The 24,114-nt window shown below is 38.3% G+C and overlaps 1 protein-coding gene across 2 annotated transcripts in view; it reads right to left on the bottom strand.

The window, feature by feature from the left end:
• LOC121632556 (ras-related protein Rab-26) overlaps positions 1–24,114 on the bottom strand; it is a 133,507-nt gene that overhangs the window by 36,356 nt on the left and 73,037 nt on the right. For both annotated transcript variants that reach the window (XM_041974155.1, XM_041974153.1), the window contains exon 5: positions 16,878–16,930. In XM_041974155.1, the coding sequence (XP_041830089.1) occupies positions 16,878–16,930 (53 nt within the window). The remainder of the gene's footprint in view (positions 1–16,877; positions 16,931–24,114) is intronic.

The raw sequence follows: 24,114 nt of genomic DNA, 5'->3' as shown, positions 1-24,114 counted from the left end.
TCATTCATCACTTCCTCCATCCCAGACTCATTAGACCCACTTCAGTTTGCCTACAGGCCCAATAGGTCAACTGAAGACCCTCCACACTGCCCTTTCCCATCTGGACCAGATGGACACATATGTGAGAATGCTGTTTATTGACTACAGCTCAGCATGTAACACCATTGTGCCCTCCAAACTTGTCACCAAGCTCAGAGACCTTGGGCACCCTCTGTGACTGGATCCTGAACTTCTTGACAGGCAGACCACAGGCTGTGCGGATGGGCGGCACCACATCCTCCACCCTGACTTTGAACACCGCCACCCCCACAGGGCTGTGTGCTCAGTCCTCTGCTGTACTCCTTCACGCATGATTGCTTATCCACCCATAGCTTCAATACCATAGTTAGGTTTGCTGACGAAATGACCGTCATTGGCCTGATCACCAGTAATGACAAGACGGCCTACAGAGAGGCGGTCAGAGGCCTGACATCTTGGTGCCAGGACAACAATCTCAATCTTAACGTCAACAAAACTAAGGAACTGATTGTGGACTTCAGGAGGAGGCCGAGGGACGAACACGCCCCCCTTTCCATCAACGGGGCTATGGTGGAAAGAGTCAACAGCTTCAGGTTCCTTGGGGTTCACATCATTGAGGACCTCACCTGGACTCATCTTTTATTACAAAGTCGGCCAGACAGAGGCTCTTTTTCCTCTGCAGGCTACGGAGGCTCAACATGAACTCAAGGTACTCTGCAACTTTTATAGATGCACTACAGAGAGTATCTTGACTGGCTGCATCACTGCCTGGTGCAGCAGCTGTACCGCCCTCCACCGCAAGGCTCTACAAAGGGTGGTGAAAACTGCTCAGCACATCACCGGGACGGTCCTGACATCCATGGAGGACCCCTACACCCAGCAGTGTAGGAGGAAGGCCACCAAAATCATTAAGGACCCCAGCAACACACTGTTTTGTCTGCTACTGTCTGGCCGATGATTTTGCAGCATTCAAGCCCGTACCACCAGGCCCAGGGACAGCTTCATACCACAGGCCATAAGACTTCTAAATGCTGTCAGCAACAACACCACCTTTAAATAATAGCATTTTCTTATTGCTTATTACATATTTTATTGTATAACTTATTTGTAGTATTCTTGCTTTTTGTGTTAGACCATTTTTATTGCGGTTTATATTACTTTTAGCATTGTTAGGAGAGCCTGGGATCTAAGAATTTCACTGCCAATGATTATTGATGTAATTGTTGTGCAATGACAATAAATAAATAAATTAATTAATTAATATAGTTTTGTCCATATCAGAATGACCATTGTAAATATTTGTGGGCACTGTAAGTATAGCAGCAGACAAGATATGTTCTGATTGTGATCAGTCAGGGGTTCAGGCGGTAGAGCAGGTCATCTAATAACCGGAGGATTGAGCCACTTTATTACAGTCAATCTGTGGTCGTGTCCTTGGGCGAGACACTTTACCCACCCTGACTCTAACACTGCCTCCCGTGTTGACGTTGTTGGTGGATGAATGTTCGGTGGTGGTGGAGATGGCGTTTGCACGGATTGGCTGCCGTGATTCAATCAGTCTGCACCAGGGCAGCTGTGTACACATGCAGCTTACCATCACCAAGTATATAAGTAGTAGTAGTAGTAGTATAAGTAGAGTGTGAAGTAGATGAATAATGGATTCACTGTAACGCACCTTGGTTGCCATGAAAAGTGCTTTAGAAATCTAATCCATTATTATCATCCTCATGTTAACGTAAGACATGGTTATAATAATAATAGTTACTATAGAAAACTTTTTTTTAAATGCAGTTTCCTTTCTGTATTAAAAAAACAAACAAAACAAAAGAAAACACAAAAGTTCAGCTGAAGCTGCCATGAGGCTGCTTTCTACACAAAGTACTGGTTATTTGCACAAGGCAGAGTATACATTACATACAGAAGCTAGACAGCTAATAATGCAGATACCAATGCCAGACCTGGAAGGGGTAGAAGTTAAATAACAAAAATTAAATAACAGATTCAAGCAGGCTAACAGCCAAACAGTGAAATTTTAATAAAAAAAAAGAATAAGTTATAAATTCAGAATTTCATCATAACCTAAAGTAGATTTGATTAAATAAATAAAAACAAAAAAGTTTCATGGTTAATCTTCTTGAAACTAAGGGAATGTTTAAAATATGACACAAAGTCTGTCATTTATTATTTCAGAAAAGTAACCTTAAAAAGGGGGAATTAAGAAAAAAAGGTGCTAATGAAGCTAAATGACAACATTTAGTTTACACTGCCTTTTAAAGTGTGTAAGACAAGCTACTGTGGCAGCTAACAGGGTTTAAACCCCCTTTCATGCAGTGTTCAGTTTATTCTGCACTAGTAAAGCACAGAGGACCCATAACATCTGTGCCATAAATGGCTTGTTCTAAAACAAAAAACACTTCAACAAAAAGCGTAAATATTTTATTGCTTTTGTCAATAGATCTCCTTAAATGCTGCAAAAGAAACACATATCACATCCTGATTACCAAAGGTTCTGATTATCACTTTCATTATCACAGTGGGGACATGAATTTCACAATTTTAAAGATTGGGGAAAAAAATATTTTCAAGGTTTTGTCCATGTAATATGGATCATTTAAGCCTTAGATTAGTTCGATTTCAACTACTTGGAGGTGATTGGTTATTCTGGGTTTTGCTCCTTAAAGGTTTTACATTGCAGTCACGGTAAAAGAGGATTGCAGTAATTATTTAACAAATGAACATGTGAATATTGTATTCAGGAAGAACATGGGACAAGTACAACATAAATAGAACATAATCACCCTCCTGGACATTATTAGCTCAAACTTCTCCTCATTGTCCGTTTCCTTTTTTCTACTCTCCAAACATTTAGCGGGCTGTGTGCTAGCTGACGCCTGCCGCACATCAAATTGATTTTTACTTCACTGGTGAGGGAACGTTTGGAACAACAAATCCTTCCTACAGCTGGAAGACTTTGGTGACTTAATGATTTTCTTCTGTAGCTTGTAAGCCTGAGCTTTTTGGTCAATACCAATAAAATGTGTGTGTGTTCATTTGCGTTTTTTGGTATGCAAGGATAAATCTTTAGCCAACAGGGTGTAAGCTGCCCCAGCAGCAGCTGTAAAGCTCTGATATGAGGTTGTAAAGGATTGAAGGGTTTAAAGGTGTCAAGCTCCAGGGACACAACTATTTACATGCAGACAATAATGTATCAGCACTGAATAATGCAGCTTAGGTAAGAGTCTGAAAGCTTTTTATTTGGCTACTCTAATCAGTTTTCCTATTCATCAGTAATGGAGGTTATTTGTCCTGATTATTCAGAATAAGCCGAAGGAATTGGACGGTAATATTTTCATTCATTATGTTGCATAATGTTCGAACACTGGACACACCTTCCATGTTTGGTGCCACAATAGGAGTCCAATAAAAAATGTCAGCAGTGATGAAGACAAAAACATATTGCACAGGCAATCATGAAGCAGTTGGCATGACAACCATCAAAGCAACACGTTCCTCAGTGAGAAGCTGGGATGGATGATTGTTTAACCATGAAGAGGATTATGTTTATTAGTTGCGTATCTTTGCAGCAGCTGTGGCATGTTTACAGCTCTGGAGATACACCCTTCATTTGTGGATGTCTACATTGGTCTCTGATGTGACAGGGCAACAGGATGCCGTCACATAAAAGGGCCACAGATGTAGAGCCTGTCTCATTTAGGCCCTCTTGTATTGTAGATAGCCGCAGAGCTGTCGACTCCACTGAACGTCATGCAGATTCATTCTCTCTCCTGTTAGTCACATGCAGACTGAAAAAGATGTAACCAGAGCAAACCGAGATGGAGGGGTGAGGATAGAGAGGTGGCAGATTTTGTGCTCCAACGGCGGCGATGGTAATCATGATAAAAGGTTTGGAGATCAGCCGACTTATGAGACATGAATGTGATCATGGTTCAGTGGCTGATGATTGTTTCCTGGCGTGAGCATGCTTCCTTCCTCTTCACATGTCAAAATCTAAGGACATGTCTTTTGATTTCTGTCTTCCTCCCTCGATACCCTACAACAGTGTTATCAAAGGCCTGGACAGAAATATCTGGGCATTTTTATGGATAACTGACTTAAGTTCAACTAGAACACTGCTTCTGTGTGTGAGAGAGGCCAACGATGACTATTTGCAGGTAGGTTTTCAGGTGGACAAAACATTGATGACCTTGTATGACAGCTCTGACCAAGTCTGTTTTGACATTTTCTTTTATCTGCTGGTGTGGTAATCTGAATATCAGAGAGAAAAAAATGTGCTTTTAGAATTGTGAATGTGTTTGGGTTTTTTTTTAAGCCCTGTCTACTTTGTTTGTTAGTCTGGCAGAAGCTGTTGTTTTGCTCTGTGGTAGCGGTTGTGTGGTCTGTGGTGTGTTTTCCATGTGATGTATTCCTGCTGCACACAAACAACAAGCAAAAACTAAACTGAACATGTTCAACCAACCAGCTATAAGGCTTAATGCCAGATACTGCCGCGTTACAGTAGAGGGCGTTATCAAATGAATGAGAAAATCAGTCGGTCTATCTTTATTTTTAGTTATTTTTCATACAAAGAAATTTCAACACAACACATTAAAAACATAATGAGAGAAAAAAAAAAAAACATCTTAAGGCAACGCGTCCCCCAGATCCACAAGTCACAAACACACACATGAATTGGTTTAGTTTCCAAACTGTCTTCTTATGCAACTTATTGATTGATTGATCCTGGTAGTCTTGGTGTATTAGGTGTGTCTAAAAGGATTTAAATTTAGAATCACGATGTTTAACAACAACAACAACTTCCATATAGCATAGCCATTTCTCTCACAATGACATAAGAAGTGTTAGTCATATCAAATCAGTGTTGTGTGTTTAGTCAGATACGACAGAGTGATGTAGAAAGTTCTTAGCTTTCTTCCGTTATTCAACCATTAAATTTGTCATTTGGTCACAAAAGCTGAGCTTTAACAAAAAAGATATTCTAGACTGAATAAATACAAAGGAATAATTTACTGTGGTTTTATACCCAATGCAACCTTTCTTTTAGAAATAAAAAAATTACTGATGGTATTTGATATTATTTGCTATCAAAGCACACAGGTCATTAAGTTCAAGACTGGCTTGGGCACAGTCATCTTGGCACCTTATGGGAATTTCCTTTCAGAGTGTAACATTTAGTTAGGAGAGTATCTAGACGACTCCTGCAGAGTGATTAACTGAGCGTTGTGCTTGCGGCTTACTGCCGGCTGTGTCATTATTCATGGCAGATAAAAAAGCATGCCTTAAATTTTGTGCCCAACATGATTGTGACAGCTGCTGCATGCAAGATGCAACACCAGCTAGAGAAAATAGTATGTGAAGGAAGAGTTTCTCCACTCATGTAAATTTATTAAGCATGCCAGAAGAAAGACAGAAAAGCCACAATATTCCTACTGGACCGGTAGAAACTACACAAAATAATTTTGCAGGTCTTCATGTTGTGTTTGTTTTGTTTATGTTGGTTTTGTTCTACAAGACAGAATTCTGTAGGGATGTTAATGTCACTCGTTTAACCGCCTAATTCCTGAGTGCATGGGGGTTAAAGTGTTTTCTTAATCAAGACACAAAGTAAAACATAATATAGAACATTTAACAATTGTTTTGTCCAGGCAGGATTTTAGCTTAGTCACTTCCAGGTTAGCTTTATGCGGTATCACTTAGTCTGGGTTAAAAACTGGCCTGGTCTGTGTAGCTGAGGGTAATTTCATTGCTCAATACATAAGAAAGAAAAAAAAATGAAAAAGTCAGATGAGCCGTTATCTGTTTTCTGATTGGTGCCCAGAGTGAAAATGTACAAAACGGATAACAGGACCGTCAATTTAATTTAGTTTTCCTCCGAAGTCACATGTTCTGTCTACACTGTGTTGACTGCAGGTTGAAGTCATCTGATCCTCATTGTTTTTTGTTTTTTTTTGTTTGTTTTTTTTTGTTGTTGTTTTCTTGTTTTATTGTTTATAAATACTGAGCAGCTGGATTAATAGTTGTGGCTGGCCAACAATTTACGGCGTCTATGGAAGCTTGCTGTCCTTAGTTGAATCTATTATTCAACCCTGATACATCACATTTTATCCAGATTCAAATATGAAAAAATTAAAACAGTAGTAAAAAATAAGTAGTTTTTTCCTTTTTTCATTTTTCATTGCAAGGGAAAAAATAAACCACGTTAAAGTGCATGGACCAGTCACGTTCATGGATGCCATATTGTTGGCTATCTTGATTTAGTGGTCAGTCCCAAATCGTATCCTTAGAACAAATCTGACAAAAGAATCTTAAAAAAAAATCTATGATTTTGCAAATAATATGCATTCCAGTTCTTTAAAAAGAAATGCATAATATGAGGCAGTTTTAGTCTATCCAGCTGTTTAACATTGTGCCTTCCAACCACTTGAAAATGGAAAATTTTCAAGCCATCATATAACAGCAGCTAAATACTAAATAAAGAGACTCACAACATTAAAATATAGTAACAGACCACATTTCTGAAGAGGGACTGTGGGTTGGTGGGGGAGTTCACTCATCATATAGTTGAGGAACAAAGTAAAACAGGTTTTTATCGCAGAAAAAACTACTGCAAGACTACAAAGATAGAAACCACTCACACAGATAACAAAGCTCTAGACCTCATATTTATTTATTTTGATCTATTCTTTCCATAACCTCCTTAATTTTGGTTTGGTAGGTACAGCTACATATACACATTCTATTTCATTCGGTGTATATACTGTATGTGGACAAACGTGTATGAGTAGGTTGGCATATGTATGTATGTACATTGTGTAAATGCAATTTGTGTAAATCAGACTGGTCTGATCTGTCAGAAGGGAAAGAAATGAATTAATGAGCGTCTTCATGTTACTTGTTATTGTTTGATAGATGAAAAGTTTAAAGAAAAAAGATATACAATGACCACTGATAGATTGTGAAATAGAAAGACATACAGTAAGACAGATAGAGGCAGAAAAGAGACATGGATAGAAAATAGCAGTGACTGTAACCGTGGTTACTGACAGTAGTAAGAGTAAAAAGCAAAGAAAAGAACAGGAGACAGAATAAGGGAGAGCAAAAGATGGACAGCACTGGGCACTGTGTCTCCATCTCTTTATCATCCAGTCGCTCTGCAGCCTTCACCCCAAGGCTCTGCTGCTAATGGATTCACACCGAGGGACAGAGCAGTGTGTGCTGATTCAATGTGCTGCAGCAGCCTTTGTAAAACTGTGTTCCACATGTTCACGTTCATCTGAGTTAAAGATCAAATGACAGATCTGCAACTATTACAGTTGTTCACATTTTTCCCACCACTGCACCATACTGTAATAAATACTTGTAGGCTTAACTGCAATGTTTAATATCCTGAATCTATTTAAGATTTGAAGGACACTTAGCTGTGATTAATAATAAATAAAAGTATCATAGAGAAATATCATTAGGAAAATGTATATTTTTCCCTCTGTTCAGGGTGACAATCAGATCTGAAGCTAACTTTAAACATATTAGTTGTATATTCTGTTCTTGTTACATTGCATTAACTTTGTTTTGCAGAAACATGCCAAACTTTTTTTTTTTTTTATTTGTCAGGAGTTGCTAAAATCTGGCAGGGTTTCCCACACATAGACCAATGTGTGCCACAGATACAAGGATGAGCTGAATAATTTTAAATGAATCTTGTAGCTTTAAAATTTTCTCAGAAGCAAACTCTAAAGAACAATAGATAAGCATTCAGGTGAATATATGCAGCTCAGAAAGTGTGCGCTTGAACACCGCCTGCTGCACACATTTTGCATAGACCCAGATCCTGACTCCACCGACCACCATGACACTCGATTCCCTCACTGGCGCCAGTGGACCACTACAAATTGCTACCTGGTCTGTGGAAAAAAAGTGTCTGGACAAAGATGTGGAGCTATCCGAGTGTAGCAAACGATAAAACCGCATCAAAGCGCTGACCATCACTGTTTGGTCAGATTTTTTGAATGATGCATCACCCAAGGATCCCTCATTCTGCATCCATCTTGCATCTGGTCTCTTCTCTGAGATTTCTCCAGCCAGTAAAAGTAAGTCTGATGCTAATATTCATTTTAAATCTTGCTCTGTCCCTTTCTCTCTCTTTCTTTTTCTTCAATCATGCCGTCCTGGGTTTTTTTTTTAAGAATCAGCCATGGTGTGCTTCATAGCATCGATATCCAGTTCATAGCATGTGATACGGTTCCAGAAAGCGAAGTGCTGCTATAAAGTGATGCACAGGGGAAAAAAAGTTATGGAGTACAGGTTCTCAGCCTTGGAACGCCACTACTTTAAGATGGAAAAATGAGTTGTCTGGCAGAATCAGGGGATCAGATATATCAGCCATTTGCAGTTTTTTTGTGTAAAGTTAAACTCACGAGTAGCTTTGAATGTCATCATTCCCATGCTACAGTTTATCATTTCTATAAAAACATCTTCAACTGCACCTGTTACAAAGCCAGAAGATAGTCCACACCAACCATCATAAATCATTTGCTGAGGCTGAATGCTCAAATATCTGCTTACAGTCAGGCTTAACATTGAATTAAAACATAATATTACATAAGGCTTTTAATCCAGACATTTTTTATTAAGGCTCTAAATCAACACCCCCTAACCCAGTAGATGCAAGTTAAAATGAATTTAGGCAGGTATAAATAAAAACTTACTGTTCAGTTTGGGAGGTGATGAAAGAAGCCAGTAACTGTGGTTATTAGTCTTGGTGTCATCATTGCTTTTCCCATTAAAATGATTTTATGATATTGGTTATTTACTCTATCTAGCATGTGTGCTGTCATTTACTACTGTCTGAACAAAGTGCAGTTGAATGAGGAACAAAATTTAAATAAAGTGATGTGTAAGGCTGAAGAAAAGAGGGTGGACAGTGTAAACAATGAGGCTGGTTACAAGAAAGGAAAGGAGGTAGAGAAGAATTTCAAAGACAAAAGAACAACAATCTAATGTTAAACCAGAGCTAAACCAGAGTTAAAAGCAGATTATTTTTAATCTATTAAGAACAAAAGTTACACTGTTCCTTGCTGGAAAAGAGAAAACTTTGTTGATTGCTATTTTCATTAATAATAAACATATCGAAACAATTAAAAGAAACATGAATGACGAAATCCACTCATTTGCACCTATTAACTGGCTCCTGTTTCACAAAACAAATTTGGCTATTAGAAATTCTAATTGGTTGGTAGCATTTGTTGGTAAAACAGTTCAGAGTCCTCCATTTTGAAACATGTTGTAGAGTAAATCTCTGAAATGTGCTGAAGTCAAAATATTAAGCCTACTAAAATAGAAATGTTTTCCACAAATGCATCTATGTATATTTGAAATGTTAACATGTCTGAGTTGGGGGGATAAAAAAAGAAAAAAAATATGTGCAGGTGTATGAGGGTGCAGCACAGTGAAGCTCAACGCCATATTTCACTTCCTGTTGCTGGAGAATAATATATATCAGACAAGTGGTGGTGAATAACAGCACCTCGGGAAAAGCTGCTTTCACCTGCTCAAACCTGCATCTTATGTAATGTATCTATGCTTTGTAATTCATCACTGTTTTGAACAGGTGTGCTCTCTCAACCCTCTGACAGGATTACTGTTCCAATGTTGTTTTAAACCACACACTCATACACACCTCGACTGTCCATGAGCCTCCCACTGTGTTTGCAGCTGCTCTGGAGAATTAGAGCCGTTTATCTGTTAATACTGCAAAATAAGAACACTGACAAGCTAACACTCTCAAACATGCACACATGTCTATTTGATGGTGGCGCGTGGATGCTTCATATACACTCACCGGCCACTTTATTGGGTACATCTGTTCAATTGCTTGTTAACACAAATAGTTAATCAGCCGATCACATGGCAGCAACTCAGTGCATGTAGACATGATCAAAATTACAACTCTGCAGCAACTGTGTGATGCTGTCATGTCAGTATGGAGCAAAATCTCCATGTTTCCAACAGCTCTTTGAATCTATGACATGAAAGAATTGAGGCAGATCTGAAGGCAAAATTGATCCAACCTGGAAGTTGCTACGTATAGCTAATGAAATGGCCGGTTTGTAGAAAAGAAGATGAAAATGAACCCTACAGGGTGTGCCACTCTGTATATTCCTCATAAAAATCATGAATGAGGACAATTTATCCTCCGATGTGCAATGATATAACAGAGTGAGTGCCTAAATTAAGTTAAAAAAAAAAAAACTAAGCAAATGTTTAATCTTAATGCTATCCATAGCATTCTTACATTTCACATCACACCACTCACTCATTTGTCTTGGTTGATTTCATGGTCTTGTGTTCTTTAATTGTTAGAAAAACACCTTGAAGTGTGGACAGAGGTGCTTCTGTGGTTTATATGAATTCCGGTATGTGAAAAAAGACCCACAAGCTGCTCCAGAGTTCATGTCAGACGGGCACAGCAAGACTAAATAAAACTTATAGTTTTTGCACTGCTAGCAAAACATGGACAACTTTGTGAAAGTACCAATAGGCAAATGATACTGAATCAAGAGAGTTCAGCTACCAAAAAAAGAAAGACAACAAAATATGATGAGGCGTGTCTTTCCCAAGCACGACCAGGTAATGGTCAATGGTGGGTAATGAAGAGAGACCACAGTGTGTTGTATGTCTCAAAATATCAGCATCTGACAGTATGAAGTTAAAGACATTGTAATGCTACTTGGGGACTTCTCATCCTGAACACAAGAAAAGCTTGTTGATTACTTTAGATATAAAAAACTCAGTTGTCGTATATAGCAGAATTGTTTTACTGAAACAACATCTGTCTCACTGAAAGCTCAACTCAAAGTAGTTTGCAGAGTTTGCTGGTTTAAAACACCTCACACTATAGCAGAGGAACTGATAATTCCTCCTGCCACTGACATGTTTTAACTGTAGTTAAAGAAGTAGCAGGCAATAAACTAAACAAACTCATAGCACATTTCTTAGTATGTTTCTTTGTAAGCATTGGGGTGCGGGCCTGGAGGGGGGCCATGACATTGTTGTTGTCGATGAAAAGGGGGCCATGCAGAAAAAGTTTGGGAACCACTGACATACACACACACACCCACCCACACACACATATATATATATTTTTGCCATTAGCAAGTATATATATATATATATATATATGTGTGTGTGTGTGTGTGTGTGTGTGTGTGTGTGTGTGTGTGTGTGTGTGTGTGTGTGTGTGTGTGTGTGTGTGTGTGTGTGTGTGTGTGAAAATGAAATGAAAGAGGATGAAGAATGATGAAAAAATACCAGAATGATGAAGCATATAAGATTTCTTTTCATAAACATTATGCAGAAATTTAAGATATTCTCTTTGTACCCATTTGAAAAAAATGCATGCAGCCCAGTTGTTTTAGAAGCAAACAAAAAGCTGGAATAAGTGCCAGAGAAAAGATGGATAATTTTAAAATAATAGATTAGCAGAATTTTAGAATTAGTTGCAAGTAAAACAAGAAAGTCTGAAACATAGAATATTGCAAAAGATGAAAGGAGACATATTATGTACATATTGTACAAGCTGACTGAAAATCATAACATTCCACTGTGAAAATATATCTGCTTTCAGATGGATCAGTTTTAGTAACTTAGCTTGACTACACTGGTCTTCCACAGGGTCTACTTCTTTTAAAACAGGTTGTACTCAATAACCCTGCAGGCACATTACCACCATACGACAGAGCTTACAGTAAATAGCCTGAGAGCTCACACTGCCACATACAGTAAACCAATCAATATTTAACTGTCAATATTATTCTCAAATAAAAAAGAGGGTAAAGTATCTAACCGGCTGTTACGCAACACTTTATATTTCCTCCTGTACATATAAACTCTTCACTTGTGTTTCGACTCAATAGTGAAGCAAAGCTTAACTGATGTTCTGGAAAGCAGCAAAAACAAAACTGGACCCAGACCAGTTTCCAGAGACTGGTTTAAAGAAAATATAGTCAGCTGTGTGGTGTCACATGATGGAGGAAGTCTAGCTTACAATGCTAGTGGTTTTAGAACAAGAGCCATGCAGAGCAACGTTGTTTACACAACAACACTGAGACAGTGAAAAACAAAAGTCCTGGTGAGTTTTGGGTGGACAAAACCACAAAGAACAGGCTACATGGTGAAACTGTCTCTAAACACAAGGCGACTCCTGTTAACTTAAACGTTAACTGAAATTTTTTGACGTCTGCCACGTCATCTTTCACTTGTGATCTCAGGTGCTGAGAGCCTGTTGACACAGCATAACAACAATGGTGGACCTCCATTTTCTATTTGTGCTGCTGAATCTTTCAAGTTATTTGAACTTTGAATGCAAAACCTACTTCTTGTGCAACGTTTATACCATTTGTAATTCATTCAATTTTGAAGGCTTTATGGTGGTGAAGAGCTAAGCTGAGCTAACTGCCTGCTTTTCCTCTAATAACAGTATTTGCACAACTACACGTGCACAGAGGTCATACAGTAGCCCCTCACATGTACAGCCATGGACACACACACACGCGCGCACTACCTGACTCCAGGTATGAGTACATCAGCCCCTGCCAGATGGCTGTGGAGCCTTTCCTCTCATTTATGAGAGACTTTCTCATAATGGTCATCTCCTGGCCTCAACTGTACACAACTGTGTGACAAAATGCACCTATGAGAGAGTGGGAGGGTGTGGATGGGGAGTAGGAGGGTAGCAACTCCAAATGGGGCAGGAAAAGGCTGGAAAATCACTCTGGGAAAAAGTTCAGACAACAGAGATGTATCAACTACAAAGAGATTGGTTTATTAGGGAACATGGTGTGCTCTCATCTGCACGCTCATACTCCTCACTTCAGCCAACTCCCTTCATTTGATGCCACTCTTCATCCTCAGTTACTGTTCTCATTGGTCATGGTTACATGATGTTTTTTCATTCGGAATTATTAATTAAGAATGAAATCATTTGGAATTAAAGTATTCTACTTTCCGTTTACATGGAAATAGTAATTCCGAATTGAGGTTTACATGGAAAACATGCTCAATCACTTATATTCAATTCTGCTTAAGACGTGAGGGTTGGGAAGGGTTTGTATTAACGTCCGCCAGAAGAAAACAAACTCCAGTTCCTGCTTTTTTTCTTGTCGGTTACAACATGGACCACATAATAAGAACGATTTTCACTCTGATTTTGATTCTAGTTTTGAAGCAGCAGCTTGACACTAGCATACTGCTTCACTTTGGTCAGCTGAGGAGGAGAAGGGACAGAGTTCCATATATGGCTCATCGTGGAGGATAAGGCAACGAGCATGTGGAATTAATTTAAAGCAGACTAAACGTACACATGATCGAGCATTATTCAATTTGGATTTAAAATCAGAATAAACCAGCCACGTACTTAATTCCATTCCAATTAAGTTTAATTTGGAATGAAAATTTTCATTCGGAATTAACTGTTTACAAAGCCATTTTGAAGAGGATTTCATTTTTATTCTGAATTAAAGGGGAATTAAAACTCATATTAACGTGGCACTTGTCAGGTCATCAGCTGATCTTGCTAAGTGTGAGCCAATTTGCAAACAGCTTTGAAACCTTCTTATATTTGGGAGCGCTGCATTAACATGTGACACTTCAAATGATAGTTCTGCTTTGAAATTTGCAAGAAAACGAATTAGCACTCATCTGTGCTAAGTTCTGAGGTAAGGACTGTGGCAATCTACAAACTGAGACCATCAGAGGACGTAATTCTACAAAGCTTTCTAAATGGCTTTGCTACAACCTTTATCTAAACAATGAAAGAGAATTATATCTCAACATGAAGCACTGCCTCTATTTCTCATATGAGGTGATAAACTTGACAGTTAATGTAGATTGAACAGACTTCCAACCATGGAATGTTTATATGAGGCCTATTTTATGCTCTGCCCAAAGAAACAGAAAATTAATTGATGTCATTGGCTTAGCTGTTTTTGGTTTGGTTAAACTGGTTTGGCCTGTAGGTAGCCACAGGGCCCAGATACATGAGACTGAAAGAACAGAGTATTTAATCTATTTTCATGGCAATAATTAAAGTGAAGACTGCTCAGATAGGTTTGGGGTTTATAAGGAGTAAATAAAGAGTTATTTGCATCTTGTCAGTTTTCACTTTGCGCTTTAAATTCTCTCTTGTGTTATTATACTGTATTCTATAATAAAGTAAAACTAAAGAGCAAAATCATATCCTGGTTGAATCAGTGTTCAGAGCAGCAACAGGTGGTGTGGTAATTAGTTGCCTCACAGCAAGAAGGTTCCTGCTTCAGTCTTGGCTGGGGCCTTTTTATGTGGATTTTGCATGTTGTCCCTGTGCATGCATGACTTCCTCCCACTGTCCAAAAAAATGCAGGTTAATTAGTGATTCTATATTGACCCAAAGAGTGAGTGACCCCAAACAGAATAAAGCAGGTATAGAAAATGGCTAGATGAACATACCTGCACATTTTCTAACAGAATTAGGAATGGTATGCAGCTGTTCTATTCAGACATTTAGCATATCTTTGTATCCAGAGGAACTCAGCAGGAGCACCTTTTGGTCATGGTAACTTTCCACATACCTCACACATCCTTATGTCTAAGATACCATTAGAGTAACTCAAGGCGCATTAAATAATAGGCATGTCACGATAAGCAATAAGTCAATTAATTGCACGGTAAAAAAAAATGAGCGCGATCAGTTTGCCGGCCGCGATAATTCCCCCCCCCCACCCCATTTTATTTACTGTTTTTGTTTTGTTATTTAAAATGTCTTCCAGTTCCAGTGTAAAATGTTCTTTAGAAATGAAAGTTCAGTGATCTTTGAAAGGGTGTACTTGCATTATTATGGCATTGTCATTATATTAGTTGAAAATGGTCTCAAAATGACAACATTATCGCTTTGCGCAATACTATCGTTTATCGTGATAATTTCTGAGAAAATTTATCGCCCAGCAAAATTTGTTATCGTTACAGGCCTATTAAATAACTGCTCTTCAACATTATTTTTAACTCATCATCATCCCGATTTCACCACTGGCTCAAAGGAGGAAGTTTGGATGTCATCTCTTGAGGACTAAGGCCCCCACATCTTTAAATTCTAGAGACGCCCCTGCCTCCAACATTTTCATAACATACCACAAAACTACTGCATAATGGCATCAGAGCCATCATTTATCAACTTTTATAAAACATATTCTACAAGTACAAAAAGCTCCCTGTATTTTATCGAACATGTGAAGGCCAGTTATAAGTATGAGTTGTTGATAAAGCCTGCATGTTCCAAAGCACTATATTCCATGTTCATGGTCATTTGGATCGAGAAACGCCCTCAAACAACGACATATGGTAACAGATCCCTGTAAAAATCTGATGGAAATTGATTGTCTTCCTCTCTAGAGTAATGGAAAGTTTGGCAGAAGGGAAATAAAAAATGATAAATGTACTTGCTGCTGAGACTGAAGCCAACGATTATTTTTAATTCAGTCATTTGAGTTATGTAAATATTTGTTTATAAGATGCATTTTGTGTGTACAAAAATGAAAAGAAACATATCTGAATCCTATTTTTAAAAGATTGCAGGAGCTGAAAATAAACCTTACTCATAACTGCACTCATACAACTAGTGTTGATTCATCCAGAGGAACTGACTATATTTGGGTCCAGTAAAATTATAGTACCCAACACAGGCGGCATAATCAAGTTTTATTATTGTTTGTTAAATCCTCAGTCTGTCCCCTCCCTCACCAAAAGCCCACTTAGATATGCACCAGAGCAGCTTTTGTGCAGCCAGAACACGTCCCAAATAACAGCATAAATATAACAGGGTCATTTTTGGGAAGTGATTTCTATGTAGTCCCACCTTTACTTGACCAAATACAGCTCACCCTCTGAGGATATGCTCACTCCAGACTGCATGATTTACAAAAATCTTTTCACTACACATCAAACATAAGTATAATTTATAAATAAGGGGCAAGGTCTTTAAGGTAGTATCAATATCTCACTGTGCAGCCATGTCTTCATACTGTTGGTGTCCAGGGGTGTTCTCAAACCAGAAGATTAAACCAGTTTGGGCTGCACAATTAAACTATTTTTTTCACTAAATTTAAGTCCTATTAATAAAACTCTGAAAGTCTCAATATCTGGGTGCTGGCAGAACTTTGAAAGATAACTTGAGTATTTATTGTAACCAATTCAAACACAGAAGGGTGCAGCTGTGCTCTCGAAGCAGAGGGAGCAGTATTTCCTCCGGGTGAAGCGAGTGTTTGCAGAGTTGGAAAATCACAGAAAAATGTTAAAGGGCTGCTGGTTGTTCCAGTACAGCTGCAGAGTCAAAGTCCAACTTATAGAGCTGAATTAAGTCATCTGGTTGAGGCAAAGACACAGAAGCCAAACACAGTCGCCTTTGAAGTCGTTTGTCTTGATGGATTGATCACACGCAAGCCAGCAGCCACTTAACACCAAGGCCATGCTGATTCTTTGTAACGTCAGAAAGTCTAGCACAACTTCTAGAGGCTTTTATTTGCTACTGTTTTGCAATGCCATTAGCAAGCCTAATAAGAGAATCATTGTGGCCTCTGATGTCAGAGATTACATCAAGGCTTTGCCAAATTCTCCTGACCAATCCTGAGAACACAGATTTGCTGATAAACGGAGGGCTTTGCTGGTCCAGTACACCACCCACCTAACTCTTTATATTTAGCCTCACACAACACAATCAGCCACAAAAAAACAGTGAGTTATGATTTGGAAAAAATTGTAATGAATTAACAGACTAGAAAGAGTGAAAAAGCAGCAGCCAGGCACAGAGTTCTTACCCTGATGTTGTCGAAGGATGCTCTGTTGGTGACATCATACAAGAGGAGGAGAGCTGGGGAGAGAAAAGAAAAAAAAACTGTTTTAATTTTACCGTACCTAACCATCGTCCTCTAACAAGCCATGACCAGCGTGATCGGGTCATCAAGAGTATTCATGAGAAAATGATTTTGGATAATCTACAGTTTATCCAGCATGCATTTTCAGAAAATATGTTGCTTTTACTATTGCAATAGTGATGATTTTCCACTCCTGGAAAAATGCTACATGAGTCCTGTGAGTGCCAGCTAATAACCAACTAAATCAATGCTGATTAAAACCGTGGTTCGCACCACATGGCAATCAAACTATTCAAAGAGGATCATTTTGGGTTTTATTTGTTCTCAGATCTGCTGCTCTGTGTTGAGAACAAAGCAGAGGACTGGAAGAGTTCAAGATCTTTGTGAAAAAGGATCAAAAAGAAAAATACATGCAACCTAAAGGGAACAACGTTCAGTTTAATCAAATTTGTAATGATGACACGGCAAGTCACAAGATGTAAAACTAAATGATAGAGCTAAGTTTCTCCTCCTACATTCAGTTTCATTCATAGCATGGTTTATAAAACATCCAGATAGCCAACAAATTAAATATGATGCAAAACCATATTAAATAATGCTACATACTTTAACCTAACTCAATTTAATTACAAATAGTCATCTTAGCTTGACAGAAGTCCTTTTAATATTCCAGGACAGTAATTTCACATCCATCACAGAAGCAAATATTTAAATGAGATAATTTTCTTTCAAATATTTTTAGATGCACTCTGAATTATGTTTTTTTTTTTTTGCTTAAGAAAAGTAAAGTTGAATTCAGTGTTGAGTGTCTGACACCCCAAACAACTTTCCATCTTTATGCTATAGTTAGGACAGACCAAATCTAGAAAGGCAACAGATGCTTCAATCAGACAAAAACTTTCTGCTAAACCCAACAGGAATTTATTAAACCAGGAGATGTGTGTATTAGCATGAATCTGGCAATACGATTTGTATCACAATACAGGGTCAACGATACGATATAAATTGCAATATAATGCAACACAACTAGCAAGACATTAGGGCTGCAACTAATGACTATTCTGATGGTCGATTAGTCACCGACTATTAAAACGACTAGTCGACCAATCGGATTATGTATCTCATGATTATTGTAAATGGATCTTATTTCACTTTCAGCTTTGAAATTTTGCATAAGGTTGTTAAGTCCGACGTGCCTCCTTTGTAAATGTTCGAGCATTGCAGACGTACTTCCGTGGTACACAAGGTCCATTTTACTAATCTCACATGTATTTAATTTATTTTGTAAGTTTAACGTGAAGTTATCCCAGACTTTTAACATTCTCCGCCGCCGTTCTCTTCCCCAGTCCGCTGCCATATTTTCCCCTGGCGGACTTTACTGCGCATGTGCAACTCTCAGCAGAGATAAAATTAGAAGACGATGTCTCACTCGGTAGTTTTTTTTATGTATTCTTTTGCCGACAATAGTCGACGGCTAAATTCGTTGTCGACTATTTTTATTGTCGACTATTGTCGACAACGTTGACTAATCGTTGCAGCCCTACAAGACAATATGCTACAATTTGTCTTTACCAGAATTTAATCATAAAAAAACTGTCACACATTTGTCACACTCAAAGCTTGACATCATTGTTCTATTTTTCATTCAGTGGAGTTAAAGTTTTGGGCTGTTTTACTGCAGAGCCTCGTCACTGTACTGTGCAGCATAGTCTTGCTGTGTCACACAGAAAGATTTTTCTGTTTGACAAGATGTTATCCCTGCTGTACGGGTTGGGTCTAGCACAAGGCCTCTCACTAGACATGAAACCTTTAAAAGAAAGCGTTTTCTGTTCCTACCTATATCTCATGACTGGCAAAATGAAAACTTCTAAATGTTCCACAAGTGGAAGCCTGTTGCAGTGGTCTTATTCTATTTTAGCTGCACCTCCTGAGCTTTTTTCCTCCTATAACGCTGATTTTTTTTAAACATTTTTCAATGCAGCTTTGCTTTGTTGCTTAAGGGGTTTCAGCTGGTACTTCAACATCTGTTATGCCAAGTTACCATGCCAGTGAAAAGAGTTGTTTACATGGGGCTGATTGAGCTTTCCAAAGTCCAAGTAAATCTTAGAGTCGGACTCCAAATCCAGACATGTTGAAGAGATATTACATATGTAAGGTACAAACAGAGAGGATAAAGTTCTAAACTACACTCACTCGCCACTTCAACTGCTTGTCAACACAAATAGCTAATCAGCCAATCACATGGCAACAACATAATGCATTTAATGATGTAAACATGGCCAAGATGACTTACTGAAGTTCAAACTGAGGATCAGAATGAGGAAGAAAAGGGATTTAAGAGACGAGACGAGGCATGGTTGTTGGTCTGAGTATTTTATAAACTGCTGAAATTGACTGCGGAATTTTTCACATACAACCAACTCTAGGGTTTACAGAGAATGTCTCAAAGAGAGAAAATATCCAGTGAGCAGCAGTTTTCTGGACCAAAATGCCTTGTTGATGTCAGAGGTCAGAGGAGAATGGGCAGACTGGTAGGAAATGGTAGAAATGCAACAGGAAGTCAAATGAGCACTATTTCCAACCAAGGTTTGCAGAAAAGCATCTTTGAACACACAACATGTCTAACTAAACTAAGGCAATTTTATTTGTATTTATATATATATATAGTACCAACAATTTTGTCCAGACATGGACAAAATTGTTGGTACCCTTCGGTTAATGAAAGACAAACTCACAATGGTCACAGAAATAACTTGAATCTGACAAAAGTAATAATAAATAAAAATTCTATGAACTTTAACCAATGGAAGTCACACATTGCTTTTCAACCATGTTTCAACAGAATTATTTACAGAAATAAACTCATGAAACAGGCCTGGACAAAAATGATGGTACCCCTAGAAAAGACTGAAAATAATGTGACCAAAGGGACGTGTTAATCCAAGGTGTGTCCTCTAATTAGCATCACAGGTGTCTACAATCTTGTAATCAGTCAGTGGGCCTATATATAGGCTACAGGTAGTCACTGTGCTGTTTGGTGTCATGGTGTGTACCACACTCAACATGGACCAGAGGAAGCAAAGGAAAGAGTTGTCTCAGGAGATTAGAAAGAAAATTATAGAGAAGCATGTTAAAGGTAAAGGCTATAAAACCATCTCCAAGCAGCTTGATGTTCCTGTGACTACAGTTGCTCATAATATTCAGAAATTTAAGATCCATGGGACTGTAGCCAACCTCCCTGGACGTGGCCGCAGGAAGAAAATTGATGACAAATCGAAGCAATGGATAATACAAATGGTAACAAAAAAGCCCAGCAAAACTTCTGAAGAAATTAAAGGTGAACTTCAAGCTCAAGGAACATCAGTGTCAGATCTCACCATCCGTCGTTGTTTGAGCCAAAGTGGACTTGATGGGAGACAACCAAGGAAGACATCATTGTTGAAAACAAATCATAAAAAAGCCAAACTACATGTTGACAAGCCACAAAGCTTCTGGGAGAATGTCCTATGGACAGATGAGACACATCAGCTCTATGTTTACAGATGGAAAAATGAAGCATATGAAGAAAAGAACACCGTCCCTACTGTGAAACATGGAGCAGGCTCTGTTATGTTCTGGGGCTGCTTTGCTGCATCTGGCACAAGGTGCCTTGAATCTGTGCAGGTACAATGAAATCTCAAGACTATCAAGGGATTCTAGAGAGAAATGTGCTGGTCAGTGTCAGAAAGTTTGGTCTCAGTCGCAGGTCATGGGTCTTTCAACAGGACAATGACCCAAAGCACAGCTAAAAACACCCAAGAATGGCTAAGAGGAAAACATTGGACTATTCTAAAGTGGCCTTCTATGAGCCCTGACCTAAATCCTATTGAGCATCTTTGGAAGGAGCTGAAACATGCCGTCTGGAAAAGGCTCCTTTCAAACCTGAGACAACTGGAGCAGTTTGCTTATGAGGAGTGGGTCAAAATACCTGCTGAGAGGTGCAGAAGTCTCATTGACAGTTACAGGAATAGTTTGATTGCAGTGGTTGCCTCAAAAGGTTGTACAACAAAATATTAAGTTAAGGGTACCATCATTTTTGTCCAGGCCTGTTTCATGAGTTTATTTTTTTAAATAATTTTGTTGAAACATGGTTGAAAAGCAATGTCTGACTTTTATTGGTTAAATTTCATAGAATTTTTATTTATTATTACTTTTGTCAGATTCAAGTTATTTCTGTGACCATTTTGAGTTTTTCTTTCATTAACTGAAGGGTACCATGTCTGTGTGTGTGTGTGTGTGTGTGTGTGTGTGTGTGTGTATATATATATATATATACACACACACACACACACATTCCCTCTCACATCACATCAAAATAAATTTAAAAAAAGAAAGCCAATAAAAACCCAAATGTAGGATATAATTCAACCAAGTGTATTTCTGAGCTTGTCCAGACTTGTTAAATAATTATTACACTATTAGATGATCAGCAAATGTGACATTTTGTACAGGAAGACTGAAGAAACAAAATCCTCTGAAATGGCTCTTAGAGAAAAATACTGAGCTCTGCCATTTACCAAAGAATACATCTCTAACCTGAAAATGTAACTGAAGAGTTTTAGTGACCTCCATCTGTGCTGTGCTACTATAGAGATTGATATCACCTCTGATATTTTGTAGCACAAAGAATGTGAGCATTATCAGGGTCTGTAAGTAAAAAAAAAAAAAAAAAAAAAAAATTATGCCTAAAAAGGATGTTGCCATTCATTTACACAACTGGCTTAACCTTCACTTGGAAGAATTTGCCTAAACTCATTACTTTCACTACACCTCACGACCTCCTACAGTATGCAATCCCTCCAGTTGTCTTCTATTGCATCTCACTCCACCTTCATTCTTTCATTCCCTATGCATCTCTTATTGATCCCCAACCCCTTTACTCCTCAAAGAGTGCCACAATTCCATCTGTCTATACTGAATAAAAATGATTTGTTTGTATATTCCAGCCAGATGAGTCTGGGAAAGGTGTTTAATGAGTTGTAATCACTGTGAATGGGGTCTGATTGTGCCAAACTGAGTAAACACGAAGAAAGAGGTAAAAAAAGAGGGAAGTATACGAGGAGAAGGAAACCATTTGCCTCACAAAACCATTTTCTTTCACACTGTGTTTATTTGCCACTATGTGACCAGATTAAATCAAAGAGGCTTGATTATCTTCACCCTACCATAATCCAATTATTGTATGTTCAGCCAAAAGAAAGAAATGTGAGGAGAGAAAACTCTCAGAGCTGCAGAGATGCAACTTTTCATTTCACAAAATAATTAGAGAAATGTATCAAATGGCTTAAATAATGTGGCAATTACTATGACAACACTGAAAATGTCCCCATAACATTAATGACATTTAACTGAAAAGAAGCTTTAAATACATGCATACAGAAAACTGCACACAATTATTCTGTTTAATTAAAAAAAAAATCAATTTTCCCCACAAATGTGACTATCATTAACCCTGAGATAGTTTCCCTTATAATTTTAAACCTTTTCTTTTAAATTGTGCCTTTTTGTAAGGAAAATGCATTTGTGGGATGAGTAGGAGAGTTCAGTGTGTGGGTTGACTTCTGGTACCCCGTGTGCTGACAATCCTGTGCCCGACTGATACCTGATTAGCAGCACCTGTGAGCATCTGCTAAAGCAGTCAGTTAGGATGTAGGGATAAAGTGTAAAGACGACGTGGAAAATGTTATGCTAATTACTGCATTGACAGGGGCAGTATCTCCCTCACTGGAAAAACAAGGCTTGTCATCACTAGAGGCAATCTTACTACAGGTGACTGAGAAAACCTTCTGCAACTAGTGGCACTTGTGGTATCGGTTGGGATGTGCTGTTTGTGCAGGACTGACCAACCCAACTACAGAGTCTGACTTGTGACAAAAGCTTGTTGAAGACTGGGGTGGTATTCCTCAGCAGTGTGTGACCAAGCTGGTGACCAGCATGAGGTGCCAGGCTGTGTGTGGTTCTTTCACATGCAATACACAAGCCACAAGCAATACATTATTAAACTGCCAATATGTACTGTTTCTTCAAACTTCAATCTTTCAATCAAATAAAGAAAACCAAACAAGTGAAAAGCAGAATACGCTGTTTGACAATGGCAAAGAAAATTTAAAGTTTTTACATGAGCACAACCCACATACTCAACTCCGCTGCTCGGTCCACAAATGCATTTAGCTTACAACTATGGGAGCATTTAAAAAGTTAATAAACAGGCTTTTCAATTATATAAGAATTATTGACAAGAAGCATTATTACAACAAAGAAATAATCCAACAAACACAAATTTCCTTACTGTTTGTGCTAAGTTTAGTTTTCCATTTACATTCTACATTATTTCATTCAAGCCTGTAACGGTGAGCAGAAACTAACCTGCTCTCTAAGGCAGCGATTCTTGTATTGCTACAATTCAAATTCAGAGATGATTTTGGCTCAGATCTTCAAGTCCCAGGCTACAAACACGCTAGTTCAAAGCTATCTATCTATATTGGGTCTGATTAAGTCTTGATATATTTGAAAATCTCGATATATTGCCCAGCCCTAGTATAACAGAACTGTTTAATTTATATATAATGAATATGGATCTGCAGCAGAACAGGTGCCCTTCAGAAGTGCCAGTACCACTAAGTATTCATTAAGAACAAGCCATGATGACAACCTGTGAACATGTTAAAAGTTAGACACAATATCAATCTTCTGTAAACAGTAAACAGCTATTGACTTCTTCTTTAAATGTTAAAGCGTGGTGATGAAAATGCCTTTTTATCTATATTTCTATAATTTTGCAATCAACTAAGAACAAACAGTGACAGCAAACAGCTAATTAGCCATTGACCCTGCTGTAAAATAAGTGCAGGCAGGTGAAAATTGCCTTTCCTTCATCATTCCTCTGACAGTTTCTGCACCACTTGTTATTTCTGCCTGTTCTCTTAGCTAAGCGCAGCCCACAGGGCTCCCTTCTTTCTACGGCATCGATTTTAGAAAGGGGGTAGATCAATCACAAGGAAAGCGATAATTTAATTCTTCAGGCATAGCAGTAGCTGTATCCATTAATATTTGCAGATGGTATTTTCAGATAAATGTTAACAAGAAATGAACAGGTAAAATGTGTGGAGCATGATTGCTGGTTCTTGAGCTGTAGATGATT

Source organism: Melanotaenia boesemani, chromosome 21 (assembly GCF_017639745.1).
Source record: "Melanotaenia boesemani isolate fMelBoe1 chromosome 21, fMelBoe1.pri, whole genome shotgun sequence".
NCBI lineage: Eukaryota > Metazoa > Chordata > Actinopteri > Atheriniformes > Melanotaeniidae > Melanotaenia > Melanotaenia boesemani.
This window is presented reverse-complemented; position numbering and strand designations above follow the sequence as displayed.